Genomic DNA, 22,774 nt, shown 5'->3' on the forward strand with positions numbered 1-22,774 from the left:
ATAAATCACTGTGTAACATACAAAAAATTTAGCATTTATTGTCAATTTATTGTTCATTTTTGTATACTGTACTGTTAAAATGATTTATTTATTATTTAATATTTATTTTATTTTTATTACACATGAATTTTTAATTACATTTTAGTTTAGTTTGATTGTATTATTCATACATTCGTTCATTCATTCATTCATTTATTCTGAACCCTATAGTGATGTACTCTTATTTTTCTTTTTAAAATTTATTTTTTATTTATTCATTTTGACATTTTTAGACAAGTCAATTTGACTAAACATCTGTGAAATTTATGCTTTAAAATTATTAAAACTTAATTTGAAAAATATAAATCACTGTGTAACATACAAAAAATTCAGCAAAATTAATATAATGAACATTACTCCTTTTTTCCCTGTCCTTCTTTATATATATATAAAAAAAATGTGACCCTGGACCACAAAACCAGTCATCAGGGTATTTATTTATTTATTTTTTACTTTTCTAACTCTTTAAGCTGAATAAATGTGCTCTTTTTGGTCAAGATACAACTATTTGAAAATCTGGAATCTGAAGGGGAAAAAAAATAAAAAAATCTAAATATTCAGAAAATCACCTTTAAAGTTGTCCAAATGAAGTTCTTAGCAATGCATGTTACTAATCAAAAATTAAGTTAATATATTTACAGTAGAAAATTAACCCATGCTACCTAAGACTACATGTAATAGTGGGGTATATACAGTGAGGTCAGTAAGTATTTGATCACCCTGTGCTTTTGCAAGTTCTCTTACTTAGAAATCATGGAGAGGTCTACAATTTTCAGAATAGGTGCATTTAAACTGTGAGAGACAGAATCTAAAAATAAAAATCTGGAAATCACATTGTATGATTTTTTTTTAAATTTATTTGTGAATTACTGTGTCCAATAAGTATTTGATGACTTGCTTATCAGCCAGATTTCTGACCCACAAAGACCTGTTATTTTGCTTTTAAATAGTCCAGCTACACTCTGCTCATGATTCTAAATTAGTAGCACCTGTTTGAGATTGTTAGCTGTCATAAAGACACCTGTGCACCCCACAATCAGCCAAAGTCTAAGTAGCAACATGAGCAAAACCAAAGAGCTGTCAAAAGACACAAGAGACAAAATTGTAGACCTTCACAAAGCTGGAAAGGGCTACGGGGCAATTGCCAAGCAGCTTGGTGAAAGAATAACAACTGTTGGAGCAATTGTCAGAAAATAGAAGAGGCTAATGATGACTGTCAATGTCCCTCGGACTGGGGCCCCACGGAAGATCTCTCCTCATGGGGTATCAATGATGCTAAGAATGGTGAAGAATCAGCCCAGAACTACACGGGAGGAGCTGGTCAATGTCGTGAAGAGAGCTGGGACCATCGTTTCCAAGGCTACTATCAGTAATACACTATAAGACGTCACGGTTTAAAATCTTGCATCACACGGAAGGTTCCCCTGCTAAAGTCAGCCCATGTCCAGGCCCATCTGAAGTCTGCCAGAGACCATCTGGATGATCCAGAGGAGTCATGGGAGAAAGTCCTGTGGTCAGATGAGACAAAAATAGAACTTTTTGGTCTTAACTCCATTCGCCGTGTTTGGAGGAAGAAGAATGATGAGTATCATCCCAATAATACCATACCTACAGTGAAGCATGGGGCTGGAAGCATCATGCTCTGGGGGTGTTTCTCTGCACAGGGGACCGGACGACTGCACTGTATTAAGGAGAGCATGAACAGGGCCATGTATTGTGACATATTGGGCAAAAACCTCCTTCCCTCAGTCAGAGCATTAAAGATGGGTTGGTTTTCCAAAGCACACAGCCAGGAAAACCAAGGAGTGGCTCCGTAAGAAGCATATCAAGGTTCTGGAGTGGCCTAGCCAGTCTCCAGACCTAAATCCAATAGAAAATCTTTGGATGGAGCTGAAACTCCGTGTTGCTCAGCGACTGCCCCGAAACCTGACAGATCTAGAGAAGATCTGTATGGAGGAGTGGGCCAAAATCCCTCCTGCAGTGTGTGCAAACCTGCTGAAGAACTACAGGAACCGTTTGACCTCTGTAATTGTTAACAAAGGCTTCTGTACCAAATATTAAAACTTTTTGACTCAAGTGATCAAATACTTATTTGACACAGTAATTCACAAATAAATTGTTAAGAAATCATACAATGTGATTTCCGGATTTTATTTTTAGATTCTGTCTCTCACCGTGGAAATGCACCTATGCTGAAAATTGTAGACCCCTCCATGATTTCTAAGTAAAAGAACTTGCAAAATCACAGGGTGATCAAATACTTATTGACCTCACTGTATGAGGGTGTAAGGACTCAGAACTCTCTATAAAATAAGTGCACAATTGTGCCCAAAAGACTTGTTTTTAGCAACCTGTTTGCATGTATGAGATCTATTCTATTCTGTTCTGTCTCTGTGCACAGAGATGGTAGAGAGCATTCTCTCTTCAGAGGAGAAGTCTGTGACCACAGCTGCCCAGATGCTTCTGCACCAGATGTGTTATCTAAAAGAAGTGGGCTGGTTTCAGGCCTTTCTGGACACCCTGCATGCCTCAGGTTTGTTCAGAAACTTGCGCTTCTCATACAGGATTCATGAATGCCTGGAGATCATGGGAGATGTTCAAGATGTGTGTATTGATGTACCATAGAGTACACTGGACTGTACAATGCCATTCAAGACTGGAACTTCGAGGAGTTAGAGGGGCTGAACGAACACAGGAGATTTCTAGAAAGGATCGAACCGTCGATCACCAAGCACATGAAGCCCAGTGATCTGCTGGCGCACATGAGCGAATGTCTGAAGCCCAGAGAGTGTGAGGAGATCAAGGCGGTGAGTCTACTATCAAACAAACTCTACAGAAGCACATGTATTTATATACTGTATTGTGTTTATGTTGTGGTCTCACACGTCTGTGCTGTATGTGTGTCACAGGAGGAGAGACAGCGCGGTCGTATAGCAGCCAGTGAGAAGCTTGTGGCGAGTCTGATTCGCTCAGACAGACCCAACTGGTTTAAACTGCTGAAGTTCGCGCTGGAAAACTGCGAATTACATGAGGCTCTAGAACTGCTGCAGACAAGTAAATCTATCTATATATCTATCTGTCTGTCTGTCTGTCTGTCTGTCTGTCTGTCTGTCTGTCTGTCTGTCTCTAGCCATCTGTCTATCCATCCTTCTATCATCTGTCTGTCTGTCTATATCTCTAGCCATCTGTCTATCCATCCTTCTATCATCTGTCTGTCTGTCTATATCTCTAGCCATCTGTCTGTCTGTCTGTCTGTCTGTCTATATCTCTAGCTATCTGTCTGTCTGTCTGTCTGTCCGTCTATCTATCTCTAGCCATTTGTCCATCTGTCTATCTATCTATCTCTAGCCGTCTGTCTGTCTGTCTGTCTGTCTGTCTGTCTGTCTGTCTGTCTGTCTGTCTATCTATCTATCTCTAGCCGTCTGTCTGTCTGTCTGTCTGTCTGTCTGTCTGTCTGTCTGTCTATCTATCTATCTCTAGCCGTCTGTCTGTCTGTCTGTCTGTCTGTCTGTCTGTCTGTCTGTCTGTCTATCTATCTATCTCTAGCCGTCTGTCTGTCTGTCTGTCTGTCTGTCTGTCTGTCTGTCTATCTGTCTATCTATCTCTAGCCATCTTTCTATCTGTCTGTCTGTCTGTCTATCTATCTATCTAAACAGTTCGAGCTCGCCTGAGGAAGGACCAAGAAGGTCCGAAACGGCGACTAAGGCTTGAACTGAGGAAAACGGGCCTCCATCATGTGTCTGGATGATGTTGAAGAGCCACAAATAGTTTTCAGAATTTTTAGAGGACTTAATTTTTGGGGCAGCAGTGGCCTAATGGTTAGAGAGTCAGACTTGCAACCCAAAGATCTCAGGTCCGGCAGGGATTGTAGGTGGGGGGAGTCCCTTGAGCAAGGCACCGATCCCCTAACTGCTCCCCGGGCGCCGCAGCAATGGCTGCCCACTGCTCCGGGTGTGTGTTCACGGTGTGTGTGTGTTCACTACTGTGTGTGTGCACTTGGATGGGTTAAATGCAGAGCACAAATTCCTAGTATGGGTCACCATACTTGGCCTCACTTCACCTCCTTTCCTTTATCTATCTCTAGCCATCTGTCTATCCATCCTGCTATCATCTGTCTGTCTGTCTCTCTGTCTGTCTGTCTGTCTATCTCTAGCCATCTGTCTATCTGTCTTTCTGTCTGTCTACCTATCTATCTATCTCTAGCCATCTATCTGTCTGTCTGTCTGTCTCTCTACCTATCTATCTCTAGCCATCTATCTATCTGTCTGTCTGTCTCTCTACCCATCTATCTCTAGCCATCTGTCTATCTATCTGTCTGTCCATCTCTTTACCTATCTATCTCTAGCCATCTGTCTATCCATCCTTCTGTCATCTGTCTGTCTGTCTGACTGTCTGTCTGTCTCTCTACCTATCTATCTCTAGCCATCTGTCTATCCAACCTTCTATCATCTGTCTGTCTGTCTACCTATCTGTTTATCTCTAGCCATCTGTCTAGCCATCCTTCTATCGTATGTCTGTCTGTCTGTCTATCTCTAGCCAACTGTCTATCTGTCTGTCTGTCAATCTATCTATCTCTAGCCGTCTATCTGTCTGTCTGTCTCTCTACCTATCTATCTCTAGCCATCTATCTATCTGTCTGTCTCTCTACCTATCTATCTCTAGCCATCTGTCTATCTATCTGTCTGTCCGTCTCTCTACCTATCTATCTCTAGCCATCTGTCTGTCTGTCTGTCTGTCTGTCTGTCTGTCTGTCTGTCTGTCTGTCTGTCTGTCTGTCTGTCTGCCTCTCTACCTATCTATCTCTAGCCATCTGTCTGTCTGTCTGTCTGTCTGTCTGTCTCTAGCCATCTGTCTATCCATCTGTCTGTCTGTCTGTCTGTCTGTCTGTCTGTCTGTCTGTCTGTCTGTCTGTCTGTCTCTAGCCATCTGTCTATCCATCTGTCTGTCTGTCTGTCTGTCTGTCTGTCTGTCTGTCTGTCTGTCTGTCTGTCTGTCTCTAGCCATCTGTCTAGCCATCCTTCTATCGTCTGTCTGTCTGTCTGTCTGTCTGTCTGTCTGTCTACCTATCTATCTCTAGCCATCTGTCTATCCAACCTTCTATCATCTGTCTGTCTGTCTACCTATCTATTTATCTCTAGCCATCTGTCTAGCCATCCTTCTATCGTCTGTCTGTCTGTCTGTCTGTGTACCTATCTCTAGCCATCTGTCTATCCAACCTTCTATCATCTGTCTGTCTGTCTGTCTACCTATCTATTTATCTCTAGCCATCTGTCTAGCCATCCTTCTATCGTCTGTCTGTCTGTCTGTCTACCTATCTATTTATCTCTAGTCATCTGTCTAGCCATCCTTCTATCGTCTGTCTGTCTGTCTGTCTGTCTACCTATCTATCTCTAGCCATCTGTCTATCCAACCTTCTATCATCTGTCTGTCTGTCTGTCTACCTATCTATCTCTAGCCATCTGTCTATCCATCCTTCTATCATTTGTCTGTCTGTCTGTCTATCTCTATCTATCTGTCTATCTATCCAACTATCTATCTATCGGATTGGAAAGGGGTTTGTGAATCATTTCATGGATTGAATGATTCAAATCAAATGATTCGTGATTTGTAATCCTGATCGAAGTCAAATGATTCATGTTATGCAAAGTTCCGATCTAAGTCTAATGGTTCGCGAATCATTAATTAGATCGGGACTTCAGAGCCTGGATTGCAAATCATCTGTTCATTCATTATAATCCTGACGTGTATTTCATTAATGATGGGACGATGAGTTCATTCTGTCTCCTGATGATGATCTTCATCCTGCAGATGGAAGTGGTAAAGCGGAGAAGGCCAGCGGTTCGGACGGAGAGCCGGAGGCCATGATGACGACGACGGTGTGTTTCGAGTTCAGAGAGGAGGCTGAGCCTGAAGACATGCTGATGAGCAGCAACGACACGGCCGTCACAGAGAAACCCAGCGGATTCAAAGGTACACAGCTCAACATCAAAATACTAACTCTACCTGAGAGTGCTTGTTTTTGCTGGAATGTGACCTTTGACCTCTGCGCAGGGGAACCTGAGCGATCAGGAGAGCGGAAGCTGAGAGAATATCAGAAGGAGCTGACGGCCGCTGCCGCCCAGGGCCAGAACACCATCATCTGCGCTCCCACAGGTGAGTTAAATTAAAAATTGTATTAAAATATATTTTCTGAATGCATGTTATTGATATTATTGTAATTCATTTAAACATAAATCTCCTATTTTCTAGTCTCCCCCCCTCCCAAATCTCAATCAAAAACTCATAACCGGACCTTTTTAGAATTGAAACTACTGGAATTTTTTGTCATTTTATTGTTTTGACCAAAAATGCTAATAATGTATGTTTTGTTTTATTTTTAACATCCAGTCTATTGTCTTATGTAATCCCATTTTATTCTATTTTATTTTAGCACCCAGTCTATTGTCTTATTCAATTTTAGGTTAGTTTAGTTTTAACATCCAGTCTATTGCCTAATTAATTTAATTTAATTCATTAATTAATTAATTTATTATTATTATTATTATTATTATTATTATTATTATTATTATTATTATTATTTATTTATTTATTTTATTTTATTTTATTTTTTTCCCAGTGTTTTGTCTTATCCAATCATGTTTTATTTGATTATATTTTTTATTCAGTCTATCATCTTATCTTATTCTATTTTTTTATTTTATTTTAACATCTAGTCTATCGTCATATCTAATTCTATTTTTTTTTTTTTTTTGAACATTGAGTCTATTGTCTTATTTTTTTATTTTTTATTTTTTTATTTTTTTTATTTAATGATTTTAGCACCCAGTCTATTATTTTATTTTATTTTATTTTATTTTATTTTTTATTTATTTTTTATTTTTTTCCTGGTCTTTTGTCTTATCCAATCCTGTTTTATTTGATTATATTTTAGTACCCAGCCTATTGTGTTTTATTTTATTTTATTCATTTATTTATTTTTTTATATTCAGTCTATCATCTTATCTAATCCTTTTTTTTTTACATCTAGTCTATCGTCATATCTAATTCTATTTTTTTTTTATTCCTAACATCCAGTCTTTAGTCTTATCTAATTGTGTTTTATATGATTTGATTTGATTTTTTACATTGAGTCTATTTTCTTGTCTAATCCTGTTTCATTTGATTTTATTTATTTAAGCACCCAGTCTATTGTTTTATTTTATTTTTAACATCCAGTCTATTGCCTTATGTAATTTTATTTTATTTTATTTTAGCATTTTATTTAGATTCTTGACCAAAACAAATGAATCACAATTCAAAGTCCATGTTTCAAGATTGACACCCATGTAAAATATTTTAAAAATCCAACGGATAAAACCATTTTTGTGTTTGTTTCACTGAACATTCCTATAGGCGTATAGTCACAATATAGAAGTAAAAATTTAAGCTAAAGATCCGGTTATGAATTATGAATAAAAAAAAAAAAAAAGACGCATTGATAAAAGAAGTCTTGTCTGCTAAACTTTCCTTCAGGATGTGGAAAAACTATTGTGGCCTTGGCCATCTGTGAATATCACCTGAAGCAGTTTCCCAAAAGAGCAAAGATCGTGTTTTTGGCAACCAAGGTCGACGTCTATGAACAGCAGTACACCCTTTTCAAGGAGCACTTTTCCTGCAAGGATCCCACCATCAGGCACGATTCCTCACACACAAAAACAAACACATACAATAATTTAGAAACGATCATGTGACACTAAAGACTGGAATAATGATGCTGAAAATTCAGCTGTGCATCACAAAAATAAATTACATTTCTCTTAGAAATTAGTTATTTACAATTATAATAATATTTCAGAGTTTTTAACAGTATTGATCTAATAAATGCAGCTTTGGTGAGTCGAAAAGACTTCTTTTAAGCACATTAAAACATTTGAATGAGTTGCGTAGCGTCTGGGTATGCAGATGCATATGTTCTTATCAGAACAGAGCCATTAAAATATTTTATAACTAATGGCAAAGTGGCTAGATTTAATTTCGTTTCTTTATTAAGTTAATTTAGAAATATGTTTGGAACATTTTATGTTTGTTACATTAAAGCTTTTGTTTTTTAAAGTAACGACCAAGCGGCCAGCGGCAATGAGTCGAGCATGTTTGATCAATTTAGCCTTCTCAAATCAACACGACTTGCCTAAAATAACAACTATAGACATAAAACACTTGATGCTTTTCACAATATTACTTTAAACATTTAATCTAGATAAATGTGCGCTGTTAGACGCATATCCAATCATTTGTGCGGAGAGTGGAAGCTAAAGCGCGCTTTGCAGGACATGGAAGCTCCAGCACGATCACTTGCATTTTTTTTCTTAATAACAGTGGAAACCTAAAATACTCCATCATTTTTGCTCATAAAGGTAAGAGTAATACATCATTCGGAACTGCATACGGTCTACTTTTATCTGTGTGCACTCACAATATCAACAAAACATTGTGCTTTTGTAAAATGGCTAAAGAAAACAAACATGAGCTTTCTGCCGTCTCTGTCTTGAGGAGGAGCGCTTCACAAAAATGACCCGAAACTCAGTATTTGCCTCACAAACATGATAAATATATCTATAGAATAATTAGGTTGGCTTGACTGCTCCTCCTCCTAGAGCTTTAACTCTACAAACTCCAAACTCAGCCCAGATCTTCAGTCTGGTCTGACTTGAGTTGCTATATCATTTCTAACTGATCGGACTTACGGTTTTGCTAAAAATGAGGATTAAAACTGGGAAAAATCCCATAGACTTACATTGACGGAATGTTCAAATGAGCCAAAACTGTTCAAACTCCAACCTCATCTAATCATGCTAACAATACGCTCGTCATGCTAGAATCATGCTAGTAACATGCTTATCGTGCTAGAATAATGATAGTAACATGCTAGTCATGCTAGAATCATGCTAGTAACTTGCTAATCATGCCAGTAACTTGCTAATCATGGTAAAATCATGCTAGTAACATGATAGTCATGCTAAATTATGCTAGTAATTTGCTAATCATGTTAAAATCATGCTAGTAACATGTTAGTCATGTTAAAATCATGCTAGAATTATGCTAGTAACATGCTAGTCATGTTAAAATCATGCTAGTAACTTGCTAATCATGCTAGAATTATGCTAGTAACATGCTAGTCATGTTAAAATCATGCTAGTAACTTGCTAATCATGTTAGAATTGTGCTAGTAACATGCTAGTCATGTTAAAATCATGCTAGTAACATGCTAGTCATGCTAAAATCATGCTAGTAACTTGTTAATCATGCTAGTAACATGCTTGTCATGTTAAAATCATGCTAGTAACTTGCTAATCATGCTAGTAACATGCTAGTCATACTAAAATCATGTTAGTAATTTGCTAATCATGCTAGCAACATGCTAGTAACACCCTAGCAACCATCCTGGATACCCTAGCAACCACATAGCAACACCCTAGCAACCGTCCCGGGTATCCTAGCAACCACTTAGCAACACCCTAGCAACCACCCTGGGTACCCTAGCAACCACATAGCAACACCCTAGCAACTGTCCTGGGTTCCCTAGCAACAGCATACCAACATCCTAGCAACCCCTCTGAGAACCTTAGCACCAAACTTGATGCTTTTAAAACTACTTCAAACTTCACACCAGTCTATATCTATCATTAAAGTTTAAGTTTTACTTTAAACTTAAAACTATTTTAGACTGAAATAGTCAAACCTAAAACTTTTAAATCTTTTAACTTAAATTAATCAAACAGCTTAAAGCTTTCAAAACTTCTTTAAACTTTTAGGCAAAGCTTTCCCAAGCAAACCTAAAGTGTGTCTTGACAAACTTTTTATCTAGTTTAAACTACTACTTTAAAATGAAAGAGTTCATGTAATAAAATCATGTTATATTGCGTAAAGTTACTGTGAAAATTTCACCTACTCTTAAAAAAAAAAAAAAAAAAAAAATTCTGTGGCACACAAACAGTCTTCAGATTTAACATAATAAAAATGTCGGCTTCAACTCAGTTAACTGGTTGATTCATGAGTAAAATAAAACAATATTGGCAAACTTATAGGCTTGTTGGCTTTTCCGAGGTAGGCTAAATGTTATGTTACTATTATGACTTTCATGAGATTTCATGAGACGTTGTGTTAATTTATTTATTTATTTTTTATTTTTTGATGCATTCAAATATTTTTTTCATGTTTATTTCGTTCTGCAAACATTAAAAAGTAAAAGATAATTGATTCACATGCCGCTTGATCTGAGGTGAATATAGTTATCTCACTACAAATTAAAGAGCGTAAAAACATTTATTGTTATTAGTTTGTATTTTATCATAAAATTGACAGAATTTATAGGCTGAGACTTGCGTGCTACAAATAATAAATTGACTTAAAAATGTTAAATATTAATCACATTTATACCGTAAATAAAACAGCTTGTGAATACTCACATCACGTCTTGTACCTAATGAAAAATGGAGCCCATAATGATTGGGGGCCCATACGGTTTTTTGGCATATGGGCCCAGGGCTGACGTGTTACACCACTGATTTGAATTATTGTGGATGTGTGTGCTGTGATCCGCAGGGTGACTGGAATGTGTGGCGATATGGATCAGCTGTCCGTGCGCTATCTCATAGAGAATTACGATATCGTGGTGATGACGGCTCAGATCCTGGTGAACGCTCTGCAGAGCTCTGAGGTGCCGTCTCTGGAGATCCTGACGCTCATCCTGTTCGACGAGTGCCACAACACGACCGGAAAACACCCCTACAACAACATCATGACCTGCTACCTGGACAGCAAACTCAGCCCCGGCCAACACTCACTGCCACAGGTGCACTGCTCAACACTAAACTTTAGATTTTGAAAATAATTATTTTTTATTTCATATTTCATGATTTTATTTTATGTTGGGTCACAGAGATGCTATAAAACTAACACCCTGGATAGATGGCCAGTTCATCCAGTCTATTCCTTCCTATCTTAACCAATCCTGTTTTATTTTCCATTCATTTAGTTGTTTATTTATTTTTATTAAGTCACAGAGATGCTGTTAAAAACCAACCCATCAGTTTATTTATTTGTTTTATTTTATTCATTACATGTTATATTAGTACCTACCCAGTCTACTGTCTTGTCCATTCCGATTTTTTTGTTTGATTTATTTTATTTTAATTTCTTTTCATTTTTTTTAACATCAAGTCTATTGTTTTATCCAGACATATTTAATTTATTGTATATTTCATATTTTATTTTATTTTAGTACCCAGTCTACTGTCTTATCTAATTCTATTTTGCTTTATTTTATTTTAATTTTTTTAACAGTCCATTGTTTTATCCAGACATTTTATTTTATATTTCATATTTTATTTTATATTTCATTTTTATTTTATTTTATTTTAGTACCAAGTCTACTGACATATCCTTTCCTATTTTATTTATTTTATTTTAATTTATTTTCATTTTTTTAAAATCAAGTCTATTGTTTTATCCAGACATATTTCATTTATTGTACATTTCATATTTTATTTTATTTTAATACCCAGTCTACTGTCTTATCCATTCATATTTTAATTTATTTTATTTATTTATATATTTTTATTTTAGTACCTAGTCTACTGTCTTATCCAATCCTATTATTTAATTTAATTTAATTTAATTTTAGTACCCAGTCTATTGTCTTATCAAATCCTATTTTATTGCATTTTATTTTATTTTAACATTCACTAAATTGATTTATCCCATCATTTATTTTATTTTACACCCAGTCTATTGTCTTATCTAATTCTATTGTATTTTATTTTATTTCAACATCAACTCCATTGACTTAACTAATCTAATTTTATATTTTATTTTATCATCCAGTCTATTGTTTTGTCCAGATATTATATTTTATTAATTACATGTTATTTTAGCACCCAGTCAATTGCCTTATATAATCCTATTTCATTTATTTTTTAATTTTTTTAAACACTCAGTCTATTGTTTTATCCAGACATATTTTATTTTATTTTATTTTTTATTTTATTTTGTTTTATTTTATTTTATTTTATTTTATTTTGTTTTGTTTTGTTTTGTTTTGTTTTGTTTTGTTTTATTTTATTTCATTTTATTTTAATTTTTTTTTAGTACCCAGTCTACTGGCGTATCCTTTCCTATTTTATTTATTTATTTTTATTTTAGTACCGAGTCTATTGTCTTATCCAATCCTATTTTATTTTATTTTAACATTCACTCCATTGTCTTATCCAATCCTATTTTTTTTTTTATTTCTTTTCATTTTTATTTTTTTTTTAACATCAAGTCTATTGTTTTATCCAGACATATTTAATTTATTGTATATTTCATATTTTATTTTATTTTAGCACCCAGTCTATTGTCTTATCTAATTCTATTGTATTTTATTTTATTTCAACATCAACTCCATTGACTAATCTAATTTATTTTATTTTATCATCCAGTCTATTGTTTTGTCCAGATATTATATTTTATTAATTACATGTTATTTTAGCACCCAGTCAATTTTATTTTATTTTATTTTATTTTATTTTATTTTATTTTATTTTGTTTTGTTTTGTTTTTGTTTTGTTTGTTTTGTATTTTAATTTAATTTAATTTTATTATTTTTAACATCCAGTCTATTGTTTTATCCAGACATTTTATTTTATATTTCATATTTATTTTATTTTATTTTAGTACCAAGTCTACTGACGTATCCTTTCCTATTTTATTTATTTATTTATTTTTATTTTAACATTCACTCCATTGACTTATCCAATCATTTATTTATTTATTTTTTTCATTTATTTATTTATTTATTTATTTATTTTTTTTACATCCAGTCTATTGTTTTATCCAGACATATTTTTATTTTATATTTCATATTTTATTTTATTTTAGTACCCAGTCTACTGTCTTATCCAATCCTATTTTTTTTGTTTTATTTTTTATTCTATTTTATTTAATTTTAGCACCCAGTCCCACTCCAAACTGCTTGTCTTATGTAGTCGCAGCTATGTAGAGTCCATCATAGTCTTTTCTACTGTATCCAGATGTATTCTATTCTGCTTTTATATTCATGTCCTGGTTGGTTTGTCAGATCGTGGGGCTGACGGCGTCGGTCGGCATCGGTTCATTCAAGAACAGGCTGGAAGCGGAGAACAACATCGTACAGCTCTGTGCCAACCTGGACACCAAGATCATCACCACAGTCAAACAACACAAGGATGAGCTCAAATCATACGTGCACACGCCTGAGAAAGGTCAGCAGTCACACACACACACACACACACACACATGATACCACCTATAACACATGATTATTAATGTCTGGTATGTGCATGTGACAGCTTTTTTTGAGGTTAACCAGCGCCCGAGTGACCCCTTCATCAGAATAATCAAAAACATCATGAGTAACATCGAGCAGCTGGCAAAGACGACCTACAACATCGGTACACGGTTCTCACCTCAACACACATGCTGTACAAACACGCTCATTAACACACGCTAACACACACGTATGTGTCTCAGAGAGCCTGTCCAACATCCAGAACCGCGAATACGGCTCGCAGAAATACGAGCAGTGGATCGTCTCCGTTCAGAAGAGCTGCAGAGTCCTACAGATGAAGGACGCAGACGAGGAGAGACGGATCTGCAGACAGCTCTACAACTACACCGAACACCTGCGGGTCAGACAGACGCAACATTAGCAACATTATCCTACATTATTAAATGCTGCGAAAGTATGGCTCGCCAGGGTTCGTGCAAGGTGCTTAAAATTTGACTTTTTGAAATTTAAGGTCTGGAAAACCCTTGGAAATAGCAATATTCATGAAGAGGTGCTTGAAAAGTGGTTGAATTATTGAAAGACAGTGTGTCTATATGTCAATAAGCACATATCTTTTTACGCAATTCAAAATACATCATACTTTTTTTGCTTTTTTTTTTTTTTTTTTTTAGCGCCCAGTCTATTATCTTATCCAGTCCTATTTTATTTTTAAATATCCAGTCATATTTTTATTTTTATTTATTATTATTTATTTTTATTATTTATATTTTTATTTTAGTGCCCAGTCTATTGTCTTATCCATATATATACATATATTTTATTGTATCGTGTTATATTATATTTTATTTTATTTTATTTTATTTTAACATATACTCCATTGACTTATCCAATCATTTATTTTATTTTATTTAGCACCCAGTCTATTGTCTTATCTACTTCTATTTTGTTTTGTTTTATTTTATTATATTTTATCTTCATTTTTTTATTTTTAACATCCAGTCTATTGTTTTATCCAGACATATTTTATTTTATTTATTTATTTATTTATTTTAGTACCCAGTGTAATGTCTTATCCAATTCTGTTATTTAATTACATTTTACTTTATTTTAGCACCCAGTCTATTGTCTTATTCAGTTCTATTTTATTTTTAAATATTCAGTCTATTGTTTAATCCAGTCATATTTTTATTTTTATTTATTATTATTTTATCATTTTTATTTTAGTGCCCAGTCTATTGTCTTATCCATATATATATATATATATATATATATATATATATATATATATATATATATATATATATATATTTTATTGTATCGTGTTATATTTTATTTTATTTTATTTTATTTTAACATATACTCCATTGACTTATCCAATCATTTATTTTATTTTATTTAGCACCCAGTCTATAGTCTTATCTAATTCTATTTTGTTTTGTTTTATTTTATTATATTTTTATCTTCATTTTTTTTATTTTTAACATCCAGTCTATTGTTTTATCCAGACATATTTTATTTTATTTATTTATTTTAGCACCCAGTCTATTGTCTTATTCAGTCCTATTTTATTTTATTTTTAAACATCCAGTCTATTGTTTAATCCAGTCATATTTTTATTTTTATTTATTTTGTTTATTATTATTTTTTTATTTTAAATTTTAATACCCAGTCTATTGTCTTATCCAATCCTATTTTTTTATTAAGTTTTTTTTTTAGCGCCCAGTCTATTGTCTTATCCAGTCCTATTTTATTTTTAAATATCCAGTCTATTGTTTAATCCAGTCATATTTTTATTTTTATTTATTATTATTTTATTATTTTTATTTTAGTGCCCAGTCTATTGTCTTATCCATATATATACATATATTTTATTGTATCGTGTTATATTTTATTTTATATTATTTTTTATCATTTACTCCATTGACTTATCCAATCATTTATTTTATTTTATTTAGCACCCAGTCTATTGTCTTATCTACTTCTATTTTGTTTTGTTTTATTTTATTATATTTTATCTTCATTTTTTTTTACATCCAGTCTATTGTTTTATCCAGACATATTTTATTTTATTTATTTATTTATTTATTTTAGTACCTAGTGTAATGTCTTATCCAATTCTGTTATTTAATTAAATTTTACTTTATTTTAGCACCCAGTCTATTGTCTTATTCAGTCCTATTTTATTTTTAAACATCCAGTCTTTTGTTTAATCCAGTCATATTTTTATTTTTATTTATTTTGTTTATTATTATTTTATTATTTTAAATTTTAATACCCAGTCTATTGTCTTATCCAGTCCTATTTTATTGCGTCGTGTTATATTTTATTTTATTTTAACATCCACTCCGTTGACTTATCCAGTCATTTATTTTATTTTATTTAGCACCCAGTCTATTGTCTTATTTAATTCTATTTTGTTTTGTTTTATTCTATTATATTTTATCTTCATTTTTTTTAACATCCAGTCTATTGTTTTATCCAGACATATTTTATTTATTATTTATTTACTTTTTTTTTTTTTTTTTTAGTACCCAGTCTAATGTCTTCTCCAATCATGTTATTTAATTAAATTTTATTTTAGCACCCAGTCTATTTTCTTATCCAGTTTTATTTTATTTTATTGTATTTTTAAACATCCAGTCTGTTGTTTAGTCCAGTCATATTTATTTTTTTATTTTATTTCAGTATTTCCAGTCTATAATTGCCTTATCCAATCCTATTTTTTTTATTAAATTTTATTTTACCGCCCAGTCTATTTTCTTATCCAGTCCTATTTTCTAATTTTATTTTATTTTATTTTATTTTATTTTTTTCCCCAAAATTGTGAGATATAAAGTCGCAATTACAACTTTACATTTTTTTGTTTCATGCATTTTTTTTTAATATTGCAATTGCAAAAGTCAGGATTGTTAGATGTCAAAATTACGTTTTATTTTTTGCCTTCTCAGAATTGCAATTTTATATCTTGAGCTAAAAACGCACAATAACATTTTTGTTCTGAGAATTGCAAGTTTATATTCCGCAATCGCACATCTCATAATTGTGAGAGGAGAAATTACTATTACTAGACAAAAATCTGAATTGTGAGATTTGCAATAATTTTTTTTAAATTTATCTGTTTTCAATATTGCAAGCTACTTTTTTGAGTTATAAACTTGCAACTGTGAGTTAACATTCTGAAAGAAGTCAAAATTGTGAGATATATATAAAAAAAAAAACGCAATTACGATGTTTTTTTTTTGTGTCAAAATTGCAATTGCAATTGCAAAAGTCAGGATTGTTAGTTTTTTGCATTCTCAGAATTGCATCTTGCAATTGCAAGTTAAAAACTCACAATAACATTTTTGTTCTGAGAATTGTGAGTTTATATCCTGCAATCGCACAATTGTGACTTTTTTCGAAGTGAGAGGAGAAAAGTCTCAATTGTAAATATAAACTCGCAATTACTAGACAAAAAGTCTGAATTTTGAGATTTGCAATTTACTTTTTTTCATTTATCTTTTGTTTTCAATGTTGCAAGCTGATTTTTTTGAGTTATAAACGTGCAATTGTGAGTTAACATTCCTAAAGAAGTCAAAATTGTGAAATAAAGTCGCAATTTCGATTTTATGTTTTTTCGTTTCATGCATTTTCAAAATTGCAATTGGAAAAGTCAGAAAGAAGTCAGAAAAGTCAAAAAAGTTATGATCATCAGGGTTTGTACAAGGTGCTTAAAGTACTTAAATTTGACTTTTGGAAATTTAAGGTCTGGAAAACTCTTGGAAATAGCAATATTCCTGAAGAGGTGGTTTAAAAGTGCTTGAATTATTGAAAGACAGTGTGTCTATATATCAATAAGCACATATCTTTACACATAATTTAAAATACATCATACCTTTTACATACATCATACTGATTTTTTTGCAGTCCTATTTTTTTTTGTTTTTAAATTTTTTTTATATTCTATTTTTATTTTTTTCAAACATCCAGTCTGTTGTTTAATCCAGACATATTTATTATTTATTTATTTATTTATTTATTTTTTCAGTACCCAGTCTATAATTGTCTTATCCAATCCCATTTTTTTATTAAATTTTATTTTAGCGCCCAGTCTATTTTCTTATCCAGTCCTATTTTCTTATTTTATTTTATTTATTTATTTTTATTTATTTATTTATTTATTTATTTATTTTTTTCAAAATTGTGAGATATAATGTCGCAATTACAACTTTACATTTTTTGTTTCATGCATTTTTTATATTGCAATTGCAAAAGTCAGGATTGTTAGATGTCAAAATTACTTTTTATTTTTTGCCTTTTCAGAATTGCAATTTTATATCTTGCAACTGCGAGTTAAAAACTCACAATAACATTTTTGTTCGGAGAATAGCGAGTTTATATTCTTTACATTCTGAAAGAAGTCAAAATTGGGAGATAAAAAGTCGCAATTACGATTTTACATTTTTTGTTTCATGCATTTTCAAAATTTCAAAATAGTAGTTAAAGTGTAGTATACCTTGTAATACTTTAGTAGTAATACTTCGCATGGGCTTCACTTTATTTTTACTATTTTTCATTAGTATATTTTTATTTACCTATTTTTCGTATTTTAGAATTTGAAATTTTGTCATTAATCAGATCTCTGATTGAAGTCCTTAAAAATAAAAAACCTTTAAAGTCCTGGAATTTCATTTTACAGTATCTGTTCGAACCCTGGTTTGTTGTTAGTTTGATATGTTTACTAATATTAACACATGAAGCTTATTTTTAAAAAAGCGAGTGATCAGAATCTGACTGACGTTCTCTCGTCTTCTTCAGAAATATAACGATGCTCTGATCATCAATGAAGACGCACGGACTAAAGATGCGCTGGATTATCTGGACGCATTTTTTGATCAGGTCCGGAACGCCGGCTACGACGAGACTGAGAGGAAACTCACCTTGCTTTATGACTGTAAGAATCCTCATCTTATTGAACTGATGGACAGCAGCACATTACATGTGTGATTTTTTTCTTTTCTTTTAATGTGAATGTGTGATGCAGGTCAGCGTTCGCAGTTACAGCGTTTGGCCACTGAGGGGGAGCAGAACCCTAAACTAGATGAGCTGAAGTACATCTTGGAGGAAGAATACCACAATAATGATCAGACTCGCACCGTCATGTTCGTCAAGACGCGCGCCCTCGCCGATGTGAGTCTGACCTCAGTGATGTGACGTCTGCTCGTGTCTTCAGATGTGATTTATGACTCGTGTGTGTTTTTACATATATGTCCATATAGGCCATGAAGAAATGGATTGATGAGACTGATTCCCTCAAGTTCCTGAAGCCTGGAGTTCTGATTGGAAAAGGACGAAAATCCAACTTCACTGGCTCAGGTGCGAAATCGAAGACTGAATCGATGTGTCTCAATGTTTAAAATTAGTTTGCAAGACACATTTACGAAATCAAACTAAAATGTGAAATAAAAAAGCATGGAATCTAGACAAAAATATAGCTAAAATAAAATAACAACAGCAAGAGCAAGAGTAAGAGCAACTTCTACAGTAATAATATTTGTTGTCGTTTTTATGATTTTTATTTGCATTGCATCTTTTTTTAAGTTATTATAATACATAATTTTTTATATTACTTATTTTATAAATGTATTAATGATAGCAATTGTATTTTATAGTAGAATTATTACTATTATTTTACATTTATGCTACTATATAATAATTTTTCTCTGGCCAATCAAACAAAAAACCTTTAGTTTTAATTAAAAAACAATAACATTTTAAATTAAAATTATTATTTGGTTTTTATCAGAATAATCACAATTAGATTTTCTTTCTTAAATCATAAAATATGTTTTTGTTTAATGGTTATAATTTTTGGCAATGTTTTGAATTAAATTTTATTTTTAATTTTTTTTTTTTTTTTTTTCTATGTTTTAAGTTAAGTTTAAGTAATTTTGTTGTGTGTTTTTGTCTAAGTACTTAAAAATAGCTTTTAAGCTTTTTCTACTTAACCTTCAAGCATTTCTACTATTTAGAACATAAAAATACATAAAAAACCTTCAAACTCCAGGCTTTTTAACCTACTTTGAGCCTAAAAATATTTAAATTCTTCAAACCTTTAAAGTATTTTAAATTTAAAAAATCTTAAAACTTTTAAACTTTTAGGCTTTTAAAGTACTTCAAACTTTAAAATACTTAACTTTTAAGTTAGCGTTTACTTTTCAATCTCCTTCAAACCTAAAAATAAACCACAAACTTCAAGTTTTTTTTAAGTACTTAAATCCTTCAAGCTTTTAAACTACTTTAAACTTAACTAACTAACCCTAACTTTCAACTTTTAACTAATTCCAACTTAAAAATTCTTAAATTCTTTAATCTTCAAGCTTTTTAAATTACTTCAAAATTACTATTGTAAACTTACAGTTATGCTATAAAATAACAACAACAATAATATGTAATAATAATAATAATAATTAATAATAATAAAAATAATTGTTGTTTTTATAAAAAAAAAATTTACAGTATAATATTAAGTTATTATTATTATTATTATTATTGTACATTATTTTTAACGTTTCTTATTTGTTAACAGTTTAAATTTAGTAATGATAATTATTAAAAAAAAAAATTGTTTAATGTTTATCATTTTTGGTAATATTTTAAATCAAATGTTAAAAATACTTAACTGTCAAGTTTTTCCCATTTCTTCAAGTGTTAAAAAACCTTCCAAGCATTTCTACTACTTACATAAAAATGTTTAAAACCTTCAAACTTCAAGCTTTTCAAACTACTTCAAACTTAAAAATACATAAAAACCTTTAAACTCCAGCCTTTTAAACCTAATTTGAACTTAAAAATACTTAAATCCTTCAAGCTTTCAAAGTACTTAAAACAAAAAAAAAGTCTTAAAACCCTCCAACTTCAAACTTTTTAAAAAACTTCAAACTTAAAAGTACTTGGAATACTTCAAGCTTTTAAACTACTTCAAACTAAACAAAACTTTTCCCACAACTTCAAACTTAAAAATACTTAAATGCTACAAACTTCAAGCTTTTTTCAAACTATTTATATAAATATAAAGTAGGTTAAATCCTTTAAAAAAAATAAGTAGAAAATCAAGCTTTTCAAACTACTTCAAACTTAAAATACATAAAACCCTTCAAACTTCATGCTTTTTAACCTACTTCAAATTTAAAAATACTTAAATCCTTTACGCTTTTAAAGTACTTATAACTTTATAAAACCTTCAAACTTCAAGTTTTTTAAAATACTTCAAAGTTAAAAGTTCTTGAATCCTTAATCTTAAACTGCTTCAAACTTAAAAATACTTAACATATGAACTTCAAGCTTTTTTAAAACTATTTCAATTTAAAGTACTAAAATCCTTCAAGCTTTTCTACCGCTTAAAACATAAAAATACTTTACCTTCAAACTTTTCGCTTTTCAAACTACTTCAAACTTAAAATACCTAAAACCCTTCAAACTTCATGCTTTTTAACCTACTTTGAACTTAAAAATACTTAAGTCCTTCAAGCTTTTAAAGTACTTAAAACTTCTTAATATCTTCAAACTTCAAGCTTTTTAAAATACTTTAAACTTAAAAGTATTTGAATCCTTCAAGCTTTTAAAGTACTTCAAACTTAAAAAATAATTAACCTACAACCTTCAAGCTTTTTTAAAACTATTTCAAATTTAAAGTACTTAAATCCTTCAAGATTTTAGACTACTTCAAACTTAATACTAACCCTAACTTTCAAACTTCAAACAAGCTTTTAACTAATTTAAAATTAAAAAGACTTAAATTAAAATACTTCAAACTTACTATTGTAAATGTACAGTTGTGTTATAAAATAACAACAGCAACAATCATATTTAATAATAATAAATATTATTATAAATAATAATTAATACAAATAAATAATTGTTGTTTTCATGATTTTTTTACAGTATAATATTTTTAATTAAGTTATTAGTATACATTATTTTTAATATTTCTTATTTTGTTTAAAATTCAAATTTAGTAGAATTTTGTAGAATAATTGCTATTATTTTATATTTATACTGATATATAATCAACGTTTTTATCTGGCCTAACAAACAAACACAATTAAAAAATGCATTTTAAATTGAAATAATTAATTGAAAATTGAAAATAGTATTTTCACTATTAGATATTTTCTTAAATAATGTAGCCCTATAAAATATTTTTTTGTTTAATGCTTAGAATTTTTGTTAAAATTTTGAATTGTATTTTATTTTCATATTTTCTATTTATATGTTTTAGTTCAAGTTAAAAAAAATGTTGTCTGTTTTAGTCTATGTACTTTCTATGTATTTTTATTTTGGTTTTAGAGTTGGGGTTAGGACTTCAAGTTATAAACTGAAAATGTAAATAAGAAATGTTGTCTTTTTAAATTTTATTAATGATTTTTTATTTCAAAGAACGCTTTTTTTTTTTTAGTTTTCAGTCATACTGATGTATGTTTGTGTTGCAGGAATGACTCTGAACAATAAAAAAGGGATTCTGGCCTCTTTTAAGAGCTCCGATCTGAGCAAGATGCTTATCGCTACATCGGTCGCTGATGAAGGCATTGATATCCCACAATGCAACTTGGTTCTGATGTATGAATATGTGGGAAATGTGGTGAAGATGGTGCAAGTTCGAGGTAACAAATATATGCACATGCTGTCTCACACATATATCCACACACACATTTCCTCTAATGCATAAGTGTGTGTATGCATGCAGGCCGCGGTCGAGCGGAGGGCAGCCGGTGTTTCCTGATCTCCAGCAGTAAGGAGTGCATTGAGAAGGAGCGCTTAAACATGTTTAAGGAAAAGATTGTGGAGGAGGCCATCATCCAGCTGCAGAGCGACCCCACCAGCATCAGCAACAAGGTTCTGCACTTCCACTGCATGTTTTAAACATTAGTGCATTTCTGCTGCGTGACATCGCTAGACAGCGCCAACATGTGTGTGTTCAGGTGGACATGTTGCAGAGGGAAGATAAAGCCAGGAGGGATCACATCAGCGCCAGTCCTGAAAAACCCAAAACCCAGGGCAGCTTCGAGCTCCTCTGCAGCAAGTGCAAGAGGTTTGCATGCATGAGCGACGACATCAGAGTCGTGCAGGTATGACATTAGTAATGAAACACTTAAAACCGTCAAGCTTTTCGACACTGGACCACTATTTGAAAATCTCGAATCTAAGAGTTAAAAAAATCGAAATATTGAGAAAATCGCAAAGTTCTTAGCCATGCATATTACTCAAAAATTAAGTTTTGATATATTTGCGGTATAAAATTTGCAAAATATCTTTATGGAACATCTTTACTTAATATCCTAATGATTTTTGTCATAAAAGAAAATAGTTTTGGCTATTGCTACAATTATACCCATGCTACATACGTCCAGTTTTAAAAACTTTTAACTTTTAAACTACTTTAAACTCAAAATACTTGACCTTCAAACTTAA

At 31.8% G+C, this 22,774-nt stretch overlaps 1 protein-coding gene across 1 annotated transcript in view; it reads left to right on the forward strand.

Annotated features, from left to right (window-relative positions):
* rigi (RNA sensor RIG-I) overlaps positions 1-22,774 on the forward strand; it is a 31,393-nt gene that overhangs the window by 1,829 nt on the left and 6,790 nt on the right. The window contains exons 2-17 of the mRNA XM_073823078.1: positions 2,441-2,572; positions 2,665-2,846; positions 2,949-3,093; positions 5,848-6,009; positions 6,091-6,192; positions 7,552-7,711; positions 10,621-10,870; positions 13,136-13,298; positions 13,386-13,487; positions 13,567-13,724; positions 18,122-18,257; positions 18,348-18,493; positions 18,583-18,679; positions 21,796-21,966; positions 22,050-22,198; positions 22,285-22,431. Coding sequence (XP_073679179.1) covers positions 2,441-2,572; positions 2,665-2,846; positions 2,949-3,093; positions 5,848-6,009; positions 6,091-6,192; positions 7,552-7,711; positions 10,621-10,870; positions 13,136-13,298; positions 13,386-13,487; positions 13,567-13,724; positions 18,122-18,257; positions 18,348-18,493; positions 18,583-18,679; positions 21,796-21,966; positions 22,050-22,198; positions 22,285-22,431 — 2,402 coding nt within the window. The remainder of the gene's footprint in view (positions 1-2,440; positions 2,573-2,664; positions 2,847-2,948; positions 3,094-5,847; positions 6,010-6,090; positions 6,193-7,551; positions 7,712-10,620; positions 10,871-13,135; positions 13,299-13,385; positions 13,488-13,566; positions 13,725-18,121; positions 18,258-18,347; positions 18,494-18,582; positions 18,680-21,795; positions 21,967-22,049; positions 22,199-22,284; positions 22,432-22,774) is intronic.

The sequence above is a fragment of the Garra rufa genome, chromosome 18 (genome assembly GCF_049309525.1).
Source record: "Garra rufa chromosome 18, GarRuf1.0, whole genome shotgun sequence".
NCBI classification, from domain to species: Eukaryota; Metazoa; Chordata; class Actinopteri; order Cypriniformes; family Cyprinidae; genus Garra; species Garra rufa.